This window comes from Falco rusticolus, chromosome 9 (assembly GCF_015220075.1).
Source record: "Falco rusticolus isolate bFalRus1 chromosome 9, bFalRus1.pri, whole genome shotgun sequence".
Lineage (NCBI taxonomy): Eukaryota > Metazoa > Chordata > Aves > Falconiformes > Falconidae > Falco > Falco rusticolus.
The window spans coordinates 7,948,208-7,965,918 of record NC_051195.1 but is presented as its reverse complement, the minus strand read 5'-3'; the positions used below and the strand labels follow the sequence as shown (position 1 = coordinate 7,965,918).

General features: G+C 38.6%; 1 protein-coding gene across 1 annotated transcript in view; it reads right to left on the bottom strand.

Annotated features, from left to right (window-relative positions):
• LRMDA (leucine rich melanocyte differentiation associated) overlaps positions 1-17,711 on the bottom strand; it is a 680,164-nt gene that overhangs the window by 294,916 nt on the left and 367,537 nt on the right. Inside the window, exons 3-4 of the mRNA XM_037399990.1 lie at positions 10,619-10,745; positions 229-368 (exon numbers count right to left, since the gene is read on the bottom strand). Of these exons, the coding sequence (XP_037255887.1) occupies positions 229-368; positions 10,619-10,745 (267 nt within the window). The remainder of the gene's footprint in view (positions 1-228; positions 369-10,618; positions 10,746-17,711) is intronic.

The following is a 17,711-nucleotide window of genomic DNA, read 5'->3' as shown; positions in this document are numbered from 1 at the left end:
CAAACATGTGCTGTACAGCACCAAAATGTTTCCTGAAACAGGGCTGCTCAGAGTGATCTCACTGAAACGGGGTGACTCAAATCCCCAGGTGTTTCATGGCAGAAGATGCCACAATGTTTTCAGAATAGAGTAGGTGTTTGAGAGTCTGAGTTGGTTTTAGTTCAACATTTTCCTGGTAATAAAACAAAACTGACATACATTATTGTATCTACAAGTGAAAACACTAACCTGTACCTCTGGTAGTCATCTTCATCCTTTTCTTTGCAGACCAGTTCATTTGGGCAAGCCATGTTTCCAAGTAAACTGAGATACCGTAGTGACGGCGCAACTTCAGCCAAATGGTCCAAAAGGCTTTCCAATTCTGTTATGTGTCAAAGGTTGCGAGTTAAGGATTCAATGACATTAACAAAAAAAAGCATTTAGAGTTGCATCACTGCTGATTTAAACGTACATTTCAATAACTGACAATCAAATTTAGTATGGCATTCGGGAGAATGTCACATTAATTGTTCCAAGGGCAAACAGGGATAAACTTCAGTCAGTTTTTTGGCAAGGAATGAAAGAATTCGGCTGTTTTGTCATTCTTTTCTCCTCCTTTCTTTCCTAGGTGGTTCACTACAAAACATTAAAACTTTGACAAAATGATGGATGCTGTGTGGTAAAATGGCTAGCAATTGCTGGAGCCATGAAACTTTTCCAGCACGGAAACAAACAGTTAGTTTCACAGCACATTCATCACTAATATATTCAGTCCACTGGAAAATGAGTTTAAAAAAGAAAAAAAAAAAAAAAAAGAAAAGAAAAAAAGTAAGTCAAACCACAACAACCCACTTTCGCTCCCAGCATACAAATGCTTTGAGTGTGACAGCAACATATTTGTAATTACTCAATTAGTATATGTCAATTAATGCTTCACTAAGTGCAACTTAGAGACTTTGGTATGTAGGAAGCTTTAAAGTCCTGTAAAGCATAATGTTTTTCATTAAAACAGCATTATATATGGGTATTCATGAGGCTTTTTACCTTAACTATATTCCTCAGAACATAAATAATGATGATACACCTTTGATACCATAAACTACATTAAAACAAACAAGCAAATAAAGGTTAAACTATCTTTTACCCACTTCAATATTGGAAACCACAGCTTAGGTTTAAGCATAAAAACAATATTCAACCATTTTCACCCTGTCAATTGGTCAAATAAAGCAAATTATTTTATTAAAGTCTAGCGTGACAGTCTCTAAGACTCAAACTATACATTCTTATTTAATTCAATTTGCATGCAAAGAAAAAAGTGTGATTCTCAAAAAAGATGCCACACATATGCATGCAAAAAGTTTTCAATGTTTAAAAACTGACTGATTTAAACAATAGTAATAATTATTCAAAACCATTAAAGGGCATTTTCATTCCTCTGTTTTTATCCACTCTTGCTGTTAGAGACCACAACTATTGTTTTAAATCCTCAGTTCACTTGTGTTGCTATTATTTATACTTGATTTATGTGTTTCTGTTATCTTTGTTATTTTTAGCTGATGGAATTTACTTTATTTCTTCACCCCAATATCTTAAGGGCAACAGAAGCAATAGAGAACAGAAAGAGCAGCTTCATTGTTAAAAATGCGGTCTTCCTTTTGTAAGCCTGAAGTTTTATTATATTTCCCAACACATACGAAGATCATGCTGACAATTATTGATTATAATATATTAAAATCAATGTATCTACATAGATGATGTTCTGTCCTGTAAGGTCTGAGGAATCTTACTCAAATATTTTGTTGGAGTGAGAAAAACAAGAGTTTGAAATCAGTTTTATGAATTAATTAAAAAGCTAAAAATGCTAATTTTTACTTTGGCAAAGCCACCTTATGGAATGCTATATGCCACTAAGTAATCAACCAGACCCTAAGAAAAATTGTCTTTTTGTAGCACCACAAGATATAAGTCTTCCTTGTTAGCCAGGATGAATTCCCAACCAAAATTTGGTGCTAATTCTCATCTTCTCATCTCTGGCCCCCAAGCTCATATGTAAACCTTTTCATGGCTCTTTCAAGGTAGTATGTGATTGTGATGGGAAGGTCACAGCCTTTTCCCACACATGTTCAAGTGCAAGGCTTTTTAAAAATTTCCTAAAACAGTTAAGAGAAGGGCTTGAAACTGGCACCCATCCTCAGCCAGGAGAAACACTTAATTTCTTGCAGGATTGCTTAAGTTGCATAAAGGTTCCCCGAGAGAAACAGTTTATTATTACAAAAGACAGTTATTTCCATAACAACAGTCACACACAGGGGGTTAGCTATTACAAGGCTTAAATTGCTTCTGGCCATTTCTTATCGGAAGAAAAGAAATAAAGAAATCCACCAAAACACCAAACCCCAATCATTTTGTTTCCTCTATGGAGTAAACATGCAGAATTTTTGCTTGTCAATTCAGCAGGCATTTTTCTGGGCTAGCAGCTTTTCTCCCCAACAATTTGCTGAATGGGGAGGTATTCTGACTCCCATCTGAGCACGCATATTTAGGGGCAAATATCAAAATATTCATAGATATGTAATGACAAAGAACAGTGTGTCAGCTTAGATCTGCAGAACATGTAAGACTATTTATCAAAGTGGTATGGAAAGCAAAAGGGAGAGACACCAAATTCACCAAGAGTTTTGGGTAAATAACAGTACCTGATAATCTGCACCTCAAAAAGCTGAATCTCCTCAAATTTGCCAATCAGTATCTCGAATCTAAACCCTGAGCAAAATTATCTCACGAGGATAACTGGGAATCACACACAGGCTTCTTTCCACACAGTGCTGTGTGAGACTCCCTAGATCTCTTTATCATTTACTCATGTCCCTCTACTGAAACAGACAGTTAGCATCCTAGTGTTATTTTAATTTCAGCTGCAACAGAAACACATGCACAGGACAAACACCAAGAATCTGATAGAATCACCTCAGAAGGTCACTAGTTCACAGAAAAGTCACAGCTCTGCAGGCTCGGACAGCCCAAAAATAAAACACCAGCAGCACCCAAGAAGAAACCAATGATATGATAGTCAACTGCTTAGACCAGAATCAGCAGTTACATGACAAATAAAATAAATTACCTGTTCTTTAGGACTTCAACAATCTTTTCTGATTCTCCTTAAATACAAAACAAAACAAAATGCAAGGTACCAATGATTTTTACAAGAAGTCCCATCCACCTGCCATCACAGTTATTCTTTACAAAGCACGTAGGAAAAAATAAAAGATATCCTGTTCAAATTCTCACAATTAAGTGTTTCACAGAGATGAGTCATAAGTCGTGGTGCCCTTCCAGGGAACTGTTTCATTAATCAGCATGACCTCAGGGCAGCTCTCAATCCATTCCCTACCCAGCCTGTATTGATACTGGGAGTTGCCCCAACCCAGGTGCAGGACACTGCACTTGGCCTTGTTGAACATCGTGAGGCTTGCTAGGGCCCACCTCTCAAGCCTGTCAAGGTCCCCCCAGATGGCGTCCCTTCTCTCCAGCATGGCCACTGCAGCACATAGCTTGGTGTTGTCATCAAACTTGCTGAGGGTGCACTAGATCTCACTATCCATGTTGCCCACAAAGATGTTAAACAGGGTCAGTTCCAACATTGACCCCTGAGGATCAATCACTGGCCTCCACTTGGACACTGAGCTGTTGACTACAACTCTTCATCCAGCCACTTCCTTATCCACCAAGGGGTCCACCCATCAAATTCCTGTCTCTATTAATACCTCTCTTTTGAACAGACATTGACTAAACCAGAAGTTTGTAACAACAATAATTTTAAACTCTTCAGCTCTTTAGCTCACAAGCTACAACATTAATTCTCAGCAATTATACAGCAACGGTCCCCTCCAAAAATGCAACCTGGCCTCCATGAATCATTAACACAAACATACCAGACATACTTCAGTATTTCATCCCATCAAAAGACTATACTGACTTCTTGTACTATTTCTAGTTTTAGATTAGGGAAATGTTTACAAGAACTGGGTATCTCTCATACACAGATTAACTTTTTTAGGCGTCTTCATTATGTTACACATATGTATACCACACATGCATATTTACAGTAAACCTATCAACCACATAAATAAGCACAAGCTGGCAAAACCATGTCACCATATTTTTTGTTCAGAAAAACAAGCACTACCAGCAAAACTGAGACATTAGCAATAGAATTACTTGGAAAATATAGTACTATGTGGGTCCAGTTAAGCTGCACAGTAATTTATTTTTTTGCAAGTTTTATGTAACCAAAAATATTCTACAAATAAGTATGTTCTGACTTGTCTATTTTCACTCACTATCTAGTACCCAATATCAGAGTTTTTGAGGTTCTCCAGAAGTCAAAAAGAACAAGCAAAAGCCCAAGGCAAATTAGGCAGTTCCCTTCTCTGGCTAAGAATTAACTATATGCAAGCTCATAACATATTTGTTTGTTAGTTTTGTAGCCTGGATTAAAATTCTTGTGCTAGTCAGGACTAAAGCCCCCTATAAACCCTTCAAAGATTAGTTCCATGGTATACAAGACCACGACCAAGGAAGGATTGGTGTGATTCAAAGTTAAATTGCCCCCAGGGAATATTACATTTCAACAAGGTCAAAGTTGTAAACTGTGAGTGGATAGTATAATGCCACTTCGCTTAGCCAGTTTTAGGAGACCCTCACAAGCAGGGACAGCCATTTTGACAGCTAGCACAGTAAAAAGACCATTCTGTTACACCTCTGAGAGGCTGTGTGGATTCACACAGAAACTACTGGATGATGCCTCACGTGTTCTACTATTCTAGACCTCTGTATTCTGAAGAGTCTCTTTAGCTATGTCTTTTCACTAGTCCCTCCAGCATATTTCCAGTGCACAGACACTGCATGAATCCTTTACAGAGAGTAATACATCGGTCCAGCTGCTTTAAGTGCTGAGGACTGATGCTAGTCATCCTCAAAGCCCACAGTTTCCTTTCTCAACAGTAAACTTGGTATAACCATATTCGTGGTTGTTCTTCAGGGACAACTGCTGGTCAGACCTATGCAGAAACACAACTTCTGCTGACAGTTTCTAAATTAAATCTGTCTATATAACTCTATGCAAATGCTATGCTAACATATAACCGTTCAAGCAAACTAACCTATCTCACCACTACTCAATCAGTTTTTGCATATAGTTTCAAGTACGGAAAAGAACCTGGAATTTCTTTCCGTAACCTTTCTCTCTGCCGCAGATCTTTTTACTAGTCGCACAGTCAAATATATTGCCTTTATAAGAAAAGTCACCACACTTGTTCTCTGTCTCAGTGCTTTCCCAGTTGCTCCACCATTTTCCTTCAAAAAGCTTGTGCTTAGTCTTTCCAAAGTTTCGGCCACCCCACTTCCTCAAAAGAGTTGAAGGAGACGTTTTCATGTTAATGACTTTCTGTGACTACAGCTTTTCAGGAGTCTTTGGAAGCAAAGAGACAAAGTAAGGAGCAGTCAGTTTTACATTCAAAATATTTCTGAAACATGTACATAGAGAATATCAGAAGTATCACAGAGAACTCCAGACTGCCATGCACTAAGACCCAAAACTGTAATTCAAGTCTTCTCCCAACTAACCATGTCATGCAGATGCTGCAATCAAACCTAACATTAAAACAGCTGGATAGCACTTCTACCAGTGTCATAAATGAGCAAGGTACCTATATTTATTCCCATTTGAAACATTTGCCTCAATTAAATTTATTACAAACACGATGTAGCAATCACAAGCTATTCCATAGGCAAATACCCTTGAAGCAGAAGTTACCAATTCTCCTCTGAAAGCAGTGTGAAAAGATCTTTGCCACCTGAACGCTTTTCCATTAGAATGTGCTAGGTCTTCAAGGTTGGATAACCACAGAAATAGCCTGCAATATGCAAGTATACATCTTCCCCCTTCTGTATGTGCAATAGGATGTCACGCACAGTCATTTGTATGCCAGGTTCTGGCCTGAAACCCTATCTGGTAGGGAGATCAGGCCTTGAGATAAGGACTTGTTCACTGACTTTAAAACCATTTCCCTCAAGAAAGAAAAGGTGCGGCACAGGTGGTAATTAACCAAACATACTGAATACTTGGGGAAAACAAAACAAAAAACCCTCCTGTTCTGCATACCGGAGCATTAGTTTTCGCTGTGTAGCTGGAGTTGCCAGTGCTTTTAAGGGTATTTCAAAAAGCTCATGGTTCCAAGGCTGCAGATTTGAAGATAGGCTTTCAATGTTGTTAGGTATATCAACATGAGAAAAAGAAGAAATGTTTCTATTCCTCCAATGAAATTGTGTTTCTGGCTCTCCAGAGGAGATCAACCTGAAAACATGTGTCCTTTCTTTCAAAGTTTGGTTTTTTGTTTGGATTTTTTTTTAAACACTATTCTGCCCAAATGTTCAAGCTTCCCAAAACAACAGAAGGACAATCAAGAATAAAGCAGCAGCTCACTGTTTTCTAAAAAGTTCCGACATCTGCAGATGAACTGGTCCAAGCACTGCTGTAGAACAGGGTAAGGAATCACCTGGACTGAAGACTACCTCCCTCTTCCACAGATGCTCAGCATCAGGCATTCGCATTAATTTTTACTTTAGGTACACTTTAATCTAGAAGAAAGATTTTTGGCTCACGAGGTACTGCCGTTCTCTAACAAGCCACATCCATAACTGTGGCATGCGGAGCTCAGAAGTGTATGCAGGAAACTGCTGTACTATTTCAGCTTAGATCTTTGTTTAGTGAAGATAGGGAGCTGTACATAATAGGAGACAATTTATGCCTTTAACATATTAATTCAATCTAAACATCAAGTCCTCAGCACTTAGCTTAATGGATACTGGTCAGACTGGGACTTCTAGGTCTTCAGATACTTCAGAATAATGCAGGAACAAGCACAAAGGCAAAGTAAATTACAACTTAAAGTTTGGGGTTAAACAAATCTGTAACTGTTAGGCATTATGATGAGACCGCTGTAATGACAGATTATACCAGAAGTACTTATTGGTACATTCTTCAGTTGAGATACTCAAATCATGCTGTTTTCAAAGACTCAAGAACATGTAATCCTCAGATCTGAACCACACTGATAACTCTTCTTGCCATAAGTAATGCATATATCATTATGGGCATTCTGCCCAGCTCTAGATTTCCCACTGTGTGGTGTCAAATATTTTGGTTTTCCCCTAACCCATTCCAGCTTAGACCTAGATTCAATGTCTACATTCTACACCTACATTCAACACCTTCATTCTGTATCAACTTTGCTATCGGTTCTTCAGAAGTATACAGAATGTATGTTAAACGGACTGGACTAAGAAATAGGGGGGATTCTGCAGAGAATCACAGATCTGGTTTGTTATCAGAGGTGTTTATTTTGAAGTGAAGCAGTGAACTAAGGAGTTCAAATGAGGCAGATGCTAATTTTCAGCATAAAGTTATATATATTTGACAAACTATCACTGCTGCCCTTTTGAGTAATTGTAACAAATACTAAAAACATTGAAATGTAAAGGAAGGTGAAATGTCTATATTGCATAGTCTTGCTGTAACACCAGCCATAACCAGCACAGCAAAAAGCCATGAAGCCTCATGCTGCTATCACGGAGAGGAATGAACCTATTCAGACGTTTCACGAGTCTTAGTATCTTGTGAACACACTTATAAGGAGAAATGAGGCTTCCTGTTACAACCATAGGTGACTGCAGTCATGAGTCCTCCCCCGAAACCAACTTCCTACCTACCACGCATCCATCTTAGCCTGGAGTGCTTTCTGCCATCTGTGGTGGCTGGTAGAGAAACGAAGATCTTTCCCAAAGTAAATCAGACTTGTGTAAAAACAAGCATACTCTACACCTAAAAAAAGCATGTTAGAGACATGCAATCCGACACAGCACAATGTTGATAACTATCCTTTATATAATTCAGCTATATAGACTGCACTTCAAAATATTTTTAATGGATTACTCATTACAGAAAAGACTTTAAAGGAGTAATATTTGAATTTTCTTCTTCCATTTCTAGTAGAAAAACTGGTAGTGAAGAAAAAAATTTTAGATCATTCTTCAAAGTATTTACCTGATTTAGAGATTAGCTTTCACATTTCCACACTGTATCCAGACATTGTGTTAGGAGGGGCCAAATGTTATTTACACACGCAACGCCAGACAATAAGTGAACCATGTAAAAGGAGTGGAAAGCTCTTATCAGAACTAACAAAACAGGATCTTGGAACAAATGAAGCCAAAATAAAAGGAGTGTAATAGCAAAGTGTAAAGTAATATTGAGACACCCAGGAAAGCTCTTCTGTGAATTTAATAAAGTTTACATTTCTTCCGGTTTTCACAGGGGTCTGTTTGGCTTTTTGTTTGTTTTCATCTCTCCCTCTCTCCATATGTATATAGTTATGTGTACACATATAATTTTTAATTTAATACAAAAACCTGGTAATATTCCACCAATTGAAGTTTTGTTTTAGATCGGTTTTCTTTGTTCACCTGTGTCCTTTCCGTAATGCTACTGTCATACTAAACCTTCCTTCCTGTAATGTATTTCCTTATTCTATTAAATGTACATTTTTACTTGAACATTTTTCAATTAATTCTATGGAGAAATCATTAATTAAAAGAAATGTTTCAAGTTCAAGCGACACCTTTTTCAAATATTGTATCCACAATGAAGAGAGGAATCTGGTAGGTCTCTGTGCTTCTCAAGACTGCTGTATCTTCCCTACAAGAGATCACTACTCCTTAGGGCTCAAAACATTAATGATAGACAGCGGTTATTTTTCCTGCTCTGGGCAGTTAGTATACATCAGGTGTTTTACAAGCATTTCTGCAACTCCTCTATTACATTATTGGCAGCACACTACAAAACGTTTACATTATTTTTACAACCTGGGTAGCTCAATACCCTCAAAGCTTGAACTTCATAGTTTTAAGATTGAATTAAAAAATCCCAGGATAGATCAGATCCTTCTTATTATGTTATCATTGACTTTGAGAGCTTATTCACTTGACAATAGTATTTTAAGTATGTCTGTGAGACCAGCAGAAACTCTTTAAAGAATAGTACTAACAGGATAATTTTCTCCCCGCCTTCTATTTTTGTTCACCAGGTTCTTATTCAATAGACCTGTCCTCCTTTTGGTAAGCACAACGGACCCCCTTGACACCTCCCAAAGAATAAATACACTAATGTGCTTTTGGGTCTTATGGCCAGATTTACGTTTCATGCTTTGTAGAAGGAGATGCGCTGCACCAGGCATGCCACCACCCACAGCATCAGCAAAAATGTTCTTGTACATTCTTCATCAAAGTATGCCCAGTTCAGATTATACCATGGCAGCAAGCAATAAAACCAGCTACTCAAAAAAAACCCAGAGAAGCCTGGCATTAACCAGAAATCTAGCGAAATACCTGGTACAGCAATGAGTGTTGCTGCTCAGGAGACACTCTTGGCAAATTTCCAGGGCCCCCAGAATAAAAGTTACTCTGCTGATTTTTATTTATTTATAGAGTCAAAAATAAGTGCAGAAATCTTAGAACCTGCAGTTATTTTTATTCTCCTCAGTAGGAGGATTTTGCTTTAGTAGGAGGTAAATTGCTCTCTGTTTACATTGTCTGTAATAAAAGCCTGCAGTTGAGCAGCCCTGTCCTCACACGGCAATTACAAAGAGAGGGCTTGCATGCTCTGTGCTCTATGACTCTGCAGGCCTCGGCTGGCCTTGTGGCCACGCTTTGATCGCACTTCATTTCTGTAAAACCATATATTCTGCATCTTCAAATCTCCACAAGGGTCAAAGTATGGGAAAATTATTTAATAATCGAGTCCATGCCCAGCCCTTGCAGATAATTAGTTTTTACAGACCATTACTATAAGCTTACAGGCTGGGGGCTCTGATTCAGCAGAGTACTTAGGCAAATGCTGAAATATTTGTTCTGGATAAACTTAAGCAGGCACTAACTTCAGGCATACGGAGAAGTGACTGATTGATTATGAATGGATTTAACCATCCATCTAAAAACTTTAATGTATTAAGACCTTGATTTGGACAGCATTTTATATGAATTTATAAAGAGTTGGAACACAGAGAACACAGCAACTTGCTTTCACAGCTGTGCTGCACAGCAGCTACCAAATTGTGCATATTACCAGCTTCATTAAAGTACAGAAAGGTATTGCATTTCCTGGTTGGGTTTTTTTATTATTATTATTTTTACTTTAACGTCGTAAGAGCTATTTAAAATACAAAAACTTCGTAGCATTTCACTGCACTCTCTATTCCACTAGAGGTCAGCCTGCAACAGAACCCCAGCAAACACAGGCTCTGCTGCACACTGCTAGCACTGACATTATTTTCTTTCTCTATTTTATCTATTAGAAAGATTTCTGCAGAGCCATAACTTAGATCTCTCACTAAAATGGAGCAACAGGAAGATATAATGGTGCATTTCATTTATGAATGACCTATAATAAATTACTATGAAGTATTCCAGGTGCCAAACGAGAGAATGCTTTGTCTGCACATGAACTATATTTCACATACCTTAATTTGGCTGACACATAAAACTCATTTGACATTTTGCAGGTATTTCTTTGAAAGGATATTTGGTTCTTGTTGAGCATTAAGGTGTGGAGGTGGGGTAACCTGGGTAACAGAAGGTCATTTCCGAGTAGATTGTTGTCCAAGATCAGCTCCTCCAAGTAACTGAACGTTTTCAGTCCTTCTAGTGACCTGCAAACGACAAAGGCAACAGGAAAAATGATACTCCACTAAATCAGGGAGGCCATTATGAGCTGAAATAAATATTTTAACCTTCCCTTTCAGGAGTGGGAATAGTTTTGGTTTGGGCCTGTCAGAAGAGTGAATGACAAGCATTAGTGGCAAGGGGAGTGCTGGCACTGCAACACATCCTTCACATGCTGGCAGGATGAAGGATGGGGGTCACTTAGTGAGTAGCCAGGATCCAAAACAAAAGGCTTCAGATATGGGGCCTGCAGGATGAATTTGTCAATGTCTTGTGCCTTCAGGCACCCAGCCTCGCCTGACCCTAACCTCCATTCCCAAGATAAATAACTCTGTCACAGTTCACCTTCATTCCCTGGACACAAATTTAAGTTGTCATCCATCATTTCTGCCAAGAAATATCATACCCCGCTAACAATAATAAATACAACTTCAAGTATCATTTCTTAGCAGTTACCTTACATGCAATAATAGGAAATGAAGAAGAGATATATTTTTTCCTTTTTATTAACCACTTAATTTGCTTCTTGAGTCCCTGCAAACAAAATAAAATGTTCTCTACAAAATAAAATGCAGAATTACTCCAGACAGAAAAGGCATTTGCTTTCTTTTTGGAACTTACTGTCCCACTGTCAAGCCACAGGGTCAGACTGCAGAGAGCAGTTCTTTAAAAAGGAGCATTTCACAACATGAAAGTGCGGATGATGGTTTGTAAACAAACAAGATTCTGGAGGTATTCATTCCTCTGATAGCAAAGTACGGGGCAGGGGAAGGGGGGGTGAACAAAACTAAAAACACTTTTGTACCTTGTTAAGGCATCTTTTCCAAACTTGATTCTTAATGCTTGCACATTCCAACAGGAAAAAAACCCAACAAACCCACACATTAATCAACTAAGACACATGGTATACAGAGCATACGCACAGACACGCATTCACAGCTCATTCACCTACCAGACACCTAAAGATATGCTGAGGTTGCATGACTTGACAGCTGATCTACTATGCCTACCAGTGGGAAGATCATCACTGTATCTCCTGGCTGTTTTATAAAATGTGATGAATAAGGGAGATGCAATCTATACTATTTATTCAGTTTCCAATGACATTTACACTGAGGGGATTTCCTCACCCTCCCCCCACCCCCAGTTTTTGGCAAAGATCAAAACTCAGCCAAGGTCCCTGTATAGAGAGTTCTACAGGCACCACTACTGGACGAAAAAACAAATATTATTAGAAAGCATATGGGTTTTGAATTAGGCAATTTAACATTCATCTGTCCAACAACAAAAAAAATAAATAAATACTGCTTTTGTAGATACAACTTACTGACCACTTACAAATCACAGTTAGAGGGTTCAAACAACCAAAAGAAATCAAGTCGGTGACCTTTACGCTGTGTACTGTACACTAAACTATGAATATTCAAGTAACATTTGCACAACACCGGAATGGGGTATTTCAGTGCAAGGACTCCCAAGCTCTCACACTCTGTGACTCAGTGCTCTGAAAGGGAGGTACAACTATTACCAGTGCCATTTTGATGCTGGGCAGCCAGACCTGAAGAAAATTTGTCATGCCTACACGCTAAGGTATATCTACAGCATGACGGGGCACTGAGACTACCATTTCTGAAGCTGAAAGCACAAAACCCTCTATTATAAACATTGTACTGAAACAACCACCACAGTAAGAGTTGCACTTTTTGCACTTGCCTTTAATGAGCTGTTTCGGAAAAACTCGACCCAGCCTACATAAACTGTACACAGTTCAGAGCCGTGCTGGCATGCTGCGTTAAGGCAGCTATTTCAGCAAAGGGTCGCAACAAACTTGGTTTTGCCAAAGTCAAGATTAGAAAAGAGATCAGCAAACGTTTCAGACAGTGCTTTCCCCCCAAGTACCTTTAAAAGGCAAATTAACTCAGAGGAAGTAGCAGTGAGTTTATCAATTGTTATGAGTTTTCATTTCAGTTTATTTGACAAACCTAGTTTAGCAAATTCCCCTTAAATACTCTTTATTATATAAATAGTGGATTATTTCCAAGCCTCACATTTCAATGTAAGACTTTGACTTGCCAAAGGAGTTCAGAGAAGGCCACCTCCTTGTCAACACCACAGAGCCTTATGGGATGTTAATAGGTCCTTTGTGAAAAAACATTGCTTGGGCTCTGGTCAGTGTCAGCATCAAAATACACATTGTTCCTGAGTTATGTTATGCAAATATAATACTCTCATCATGAGAATCAGCAAATGGTTGGCAACTGGCAAGGAGAAGAAAGCGCATATCCAAAACTGCTGCAGGGGAGGCATAAAACAAAATGACAAGCCATGAAGTAGGACAAAAGGCCTTGAAACACTAGAGGGAGTTGCCTATTGAAACAGCCTTTCTTTCACAAGCCTGGGCTGAACACAAGGGTACTAGTTTCATAGATACGCAGAGAAAATTGTGTGCAAATCTCCTTACACCTGTCTGGTTTTGGTAATTTTTGCCATGTAATGTTATTAGCTGCTCAGTTAAAAAGGAGCCGTGTTACACAGGGGGTTGCTTATTAATTGTTGTTTTCATGTCATCAGAGCAGTATGCACTTGGTGATTTAATCACCTAAATTCGGAGACTGGGGAGATTGGAGGGGTTGCCACCGTACAGAGAGAGGGTGTAGCCATTAACATAAATTTACATCCCTATGTTATTTTGCTATTCACAGAATTCTCATTTTTTCATCTTAAACAGAAGAAAAAAACTAGCACCAAAACAAAATTGGTAAGACAGTTAGTAAAGAAACAAAAAAAGGAAAAAAAATGTGTTTGCTATCATTCAGTGATACCAGCTACTAAATTCAAGGCAACAATCTCTACCATCATAACATATAAGGAAATATTGCCCAGCAGTCATACTCCACAATTTAAAACCTTTAAGTACAATCCATGCAATGGGTTTTATGGTATAAACTTCAGCAGGCCCCATAAACTTCTACGTGTGTCCACTTCCCACCTGCAGATGGGGGACAAGAAAGGGTTACAATTGTGAATTGGTATATAGAAAACATTTTTGAGAAGCTGAGGTAGAAATCAGTGCAACACACCAGCATTTTTATTTTTAATGAGGGCAAGAGAGTTATCTTAATGGCCTCAAAGTATTTCCTTATGAGCCTGTTACAAAAGAGGAAAGGAGTGCATATATACACACAGCACAGCAAGCAGCACACCAACACCCTAGGAGACGTGTATAAAAAGAGGGAAACCCCCCAAAAAAGAGAATTGGTCTAAAATTTTATCTGCACTGTTTCCTGATAGTTCACAGCAGAAAAAATGTCTCCCCATGTCGGTATATTCAAACGGACACACAATTTTACCACCCCGCTACAACCAGCACTGAAAGGTCAGTGGCAAGTAGTTGTTTTCCCTAGTTTCAAAAGGCTAATAAACATCACCATGGTGTACTGCAGGTTGCTCTCCCCTCCTCTAATGACCTGAAAGCTGCCCATTATCTCACCCACAGGTACCATCTCAGTTACCTCGTTGCAGGGCTCACACTTCACTCCCAGAGGAGAGCAAGTGCTGCCAAGAGATTTCCATTGCAATTTCCAAAGTCACATCAAACCGACAAAACATCACAACGTATTCAGCGCTGCCTCATTCAAACAGAAAAAACTTTAAGTTTCCACTGTAATTAACCCTATCCTCGTTAAGATAATTATGATCAAGCTCCCTGTCACAGCTAATATCACAGCATCATTGCCTATGGCTCACGCTTTGCCCTCATTAGCTTACAAAAACACTGCGCTAAACAGGAAACTGACTCCCTCTGCAAAATGACTTAAGATGTTCTGTAAGCAGACAGTAAATAATCCTTTAGAATATAAAGGTCTCAGATATGTCATTTTATCCAAGTCCTTTGGCTAATCAGTATGATTTCTTCCAGCTTTCTTTTCCCTAATTCATTCATGGTTTGTAAAAAAGTTTTAATCATAAAGGAATGTCACGACAGAGATTCCCTCTTCCCCCCCGCCCCCCCGATGTGTATGCATGGCAATTGTCAACCACACTATTTCATCCGGTCCCTCTGGCTTGATGGGGATTTGGTTACAATGAAAGCAAAGAGGAGCTTTTAATTTTGGTAACATTTAATAATGAAAACACAAGATTTTATAAACACACCAAAAAAAAGCACAGAAGCCTCTCAAGTCATAGACAAACCTTGGTACCCTGCAGTTGTCCTTGTCCGGGAGAACAAGCTGTTTAGAGGTATATGCGGAAAAAGAAGTGTTCCTCACGTTTTATCCCACCCCTCCATTAATAAGACAGCTGCCTCATATCTAATGACTTTTTCCTCCTGTTTAACAGGAAAAGAGAGAGCAGTTAAGAATATGTAAATGAGAGAGTTTGGCTTTAGTCTTGAAATTTATTTGCACTCTGTTGACAAGAGATAGCCATTACCAGAAGTTAAAGACAGAGCTGTTACAAAACAAGAGCTTTTAAAATACCTTTTTTCTTGCCTTTTATGTTTTAACAGATTACAGGAGAGCAAAATCAACTCGAGAACCCTACTACTAGATAATTTTAGTATTTAACAAATACAAATGCAACTTCTATTTCTCCAGTACCTGCCAGCCAAGGACCACAAAGCATTTTTTTAAAAAACATTAATGAATTACTCTTAAAAAACCTGCTGAGCTTAAAATTCCATTTTGTAGTAAAGCAGAAAGAGGTTAAGTGACTAACGAAAGGTGACCTCCAGCAATTTTCAAAGAGACAAGAAATAAAACCCAGAGCTCCTGACTTCTAGTCCTTTGACTTAACCTCCCCAAAACAAAACAAAAAGCAATAAATAAATGAGATAGATAGATAGATATATATAAAACCAGAAGACAGACATACGTGTAAGTTTAGAGTTTGCATAATTCCCTGGGAATGCAAAATGTAATTTCAAGGTTTACTTGCTTTGATTCCTGTTTAATTTTAAATCCCATTTAATCAGAAATACAGCATACAAATAAGGGGGGAAACCCAAGCCATTTCCAATTCTGTTCTGATGGCGGAAGAGGTTCAGTGAATCTTCTGTGCAAACTCCCTGGGGCTGAGGCCTCTGTCAGAATTCTATTCCTAAACCTGCTTTGGGGGGTTCTGCTCTAAACACACCTCTCACCCGTGAGTACAGAAAAATAAAGAACCCATTTTAAAGAAAACAGAGTGGCTAGAATTCAGTTCAAATGGCGGGGGGAATGACACAAACCAAAACCAACCCACTCTCACTATTATAATCATAAAACCACTGCAAACTGAAGGTTGATGTATTTCCTGCACGCAGAGATAGTGATGGCAGATAAAGTACAAGTAAGAATCAAAAAATGACCTCTACACTATTCAAGCATAATAGCTTTTCTCTTCTGCATCCCCACTCAGTGTTTACACCCATTTTTCTGCATGATAATACATCCAAATAGAAAACAGAATTGAGCGAGTATGCAATGGACAGTTCTGACACTACTTTTGGACTACAACATAACAACAAACAAAAAAAATGGAACACCCCCGCCCCCAATAAACGACAAAAAAACCCCAAACAAAAACAAACAAAAAAAAAACCAAAACCACCCACACCTCAGTGAAAGTAAAGCGCCTCCAAAATTTGAGATGTGGGCCATTCCCCAAGTTAGACCAGACAAGTCATAAAACAGGAATCACAAAATACTGTTCAGTGGAGAATAACCTTACCAATGCTTCCAAAACACAAAATGCTTTGGGTTTGTCTAACATCAGAGGGGATGGAAGCATTTTGCAGGCTATCCAGAGCTAGCATTTAGCATCACTTCCAGTCAACCTGTTTCCAGTTTTCTGTTGCTAGATGGAAAATATCTGGTAGCAGCTCTTGGAATAAACCTTAAGGCAAGCCTGCACCTATGGTCAGCAACAGAGAAAATGGAAAGAAATGAATGAGCAGAATTATTAAATACCTGGGGAAAAAAGCTCTCCATAAGAAAAGATTAAACCTGTGTTATGAACTGGATCTACAATTAGTTTCTGAGTCTTTTCATATAAAGGACATACTTCACTTTCAGACACAATAAAACGGATAGCCAACCCTCTTTTTTCCCCCTTTTCTTATACTCTGAAAGCATACAAGACTACATGGGACACCTTATTACCAAAACAGATGAGGATAAAAACATCTTGCACAACAATCAAACTAGAGCTACGTAAGCACATTAAAACAGTAGGGATTCATGAAAACCCAGAATCTTCATCTTGTTTTTATAAGTCTTGTTCTGAGTCTTACACAGCAGATTCCATTGCTTAAAAAAAAAGCCCAAGCTACTCAACCCCTGCAAGCCACCACCCATCCCTAAACCTCAAAGAAAACACAAACAACAGTAGAGTCAATAAACAGATAGACAAAAAGAGATGAGGCCTCTGAATTGTAAATGTTAAGCCCACAACATTTCAGAGCCTTTACTACCAATTACAAAAAAACAGCAATGTGGAATGTCTTGAGAGAGAGATTTTGCTATTAAGCAGCAGCTCCTCAGATGATGGAATTATGTGAAAAGCAACTATGCAGATTTAGCGCATCCATCTGTAGAAGCCCAGTCACTCCTACCTCTGTATGGCCAGTGACCAAAGATGGGCACTGCCAGAAGGTGGATCAGACCTTCAGGTGATTTTCAGTGCAGTACATACATTTGGGAGGGATGAACGTAGCCTATTTGTCGAAAGTCTTGCAATGAAATTAGGAAAAATTGCAACATTAAGGTAAAATAAACCATTACAGCTGTGCCCCACGTGGGTGGATTATTTACCTGGTGAAATAAACTACAATTCCCAATTATGGTTTTCAGTAGCTCACAAAAACATCTTAGTCAACCGTTCAGTTGCTTAACCACCATTCTCTCCTACCATGACTTTAGTCAAAAACAAAACCAAAAAAGATTGTTATCCTGGCCTAACTCTACGATGAA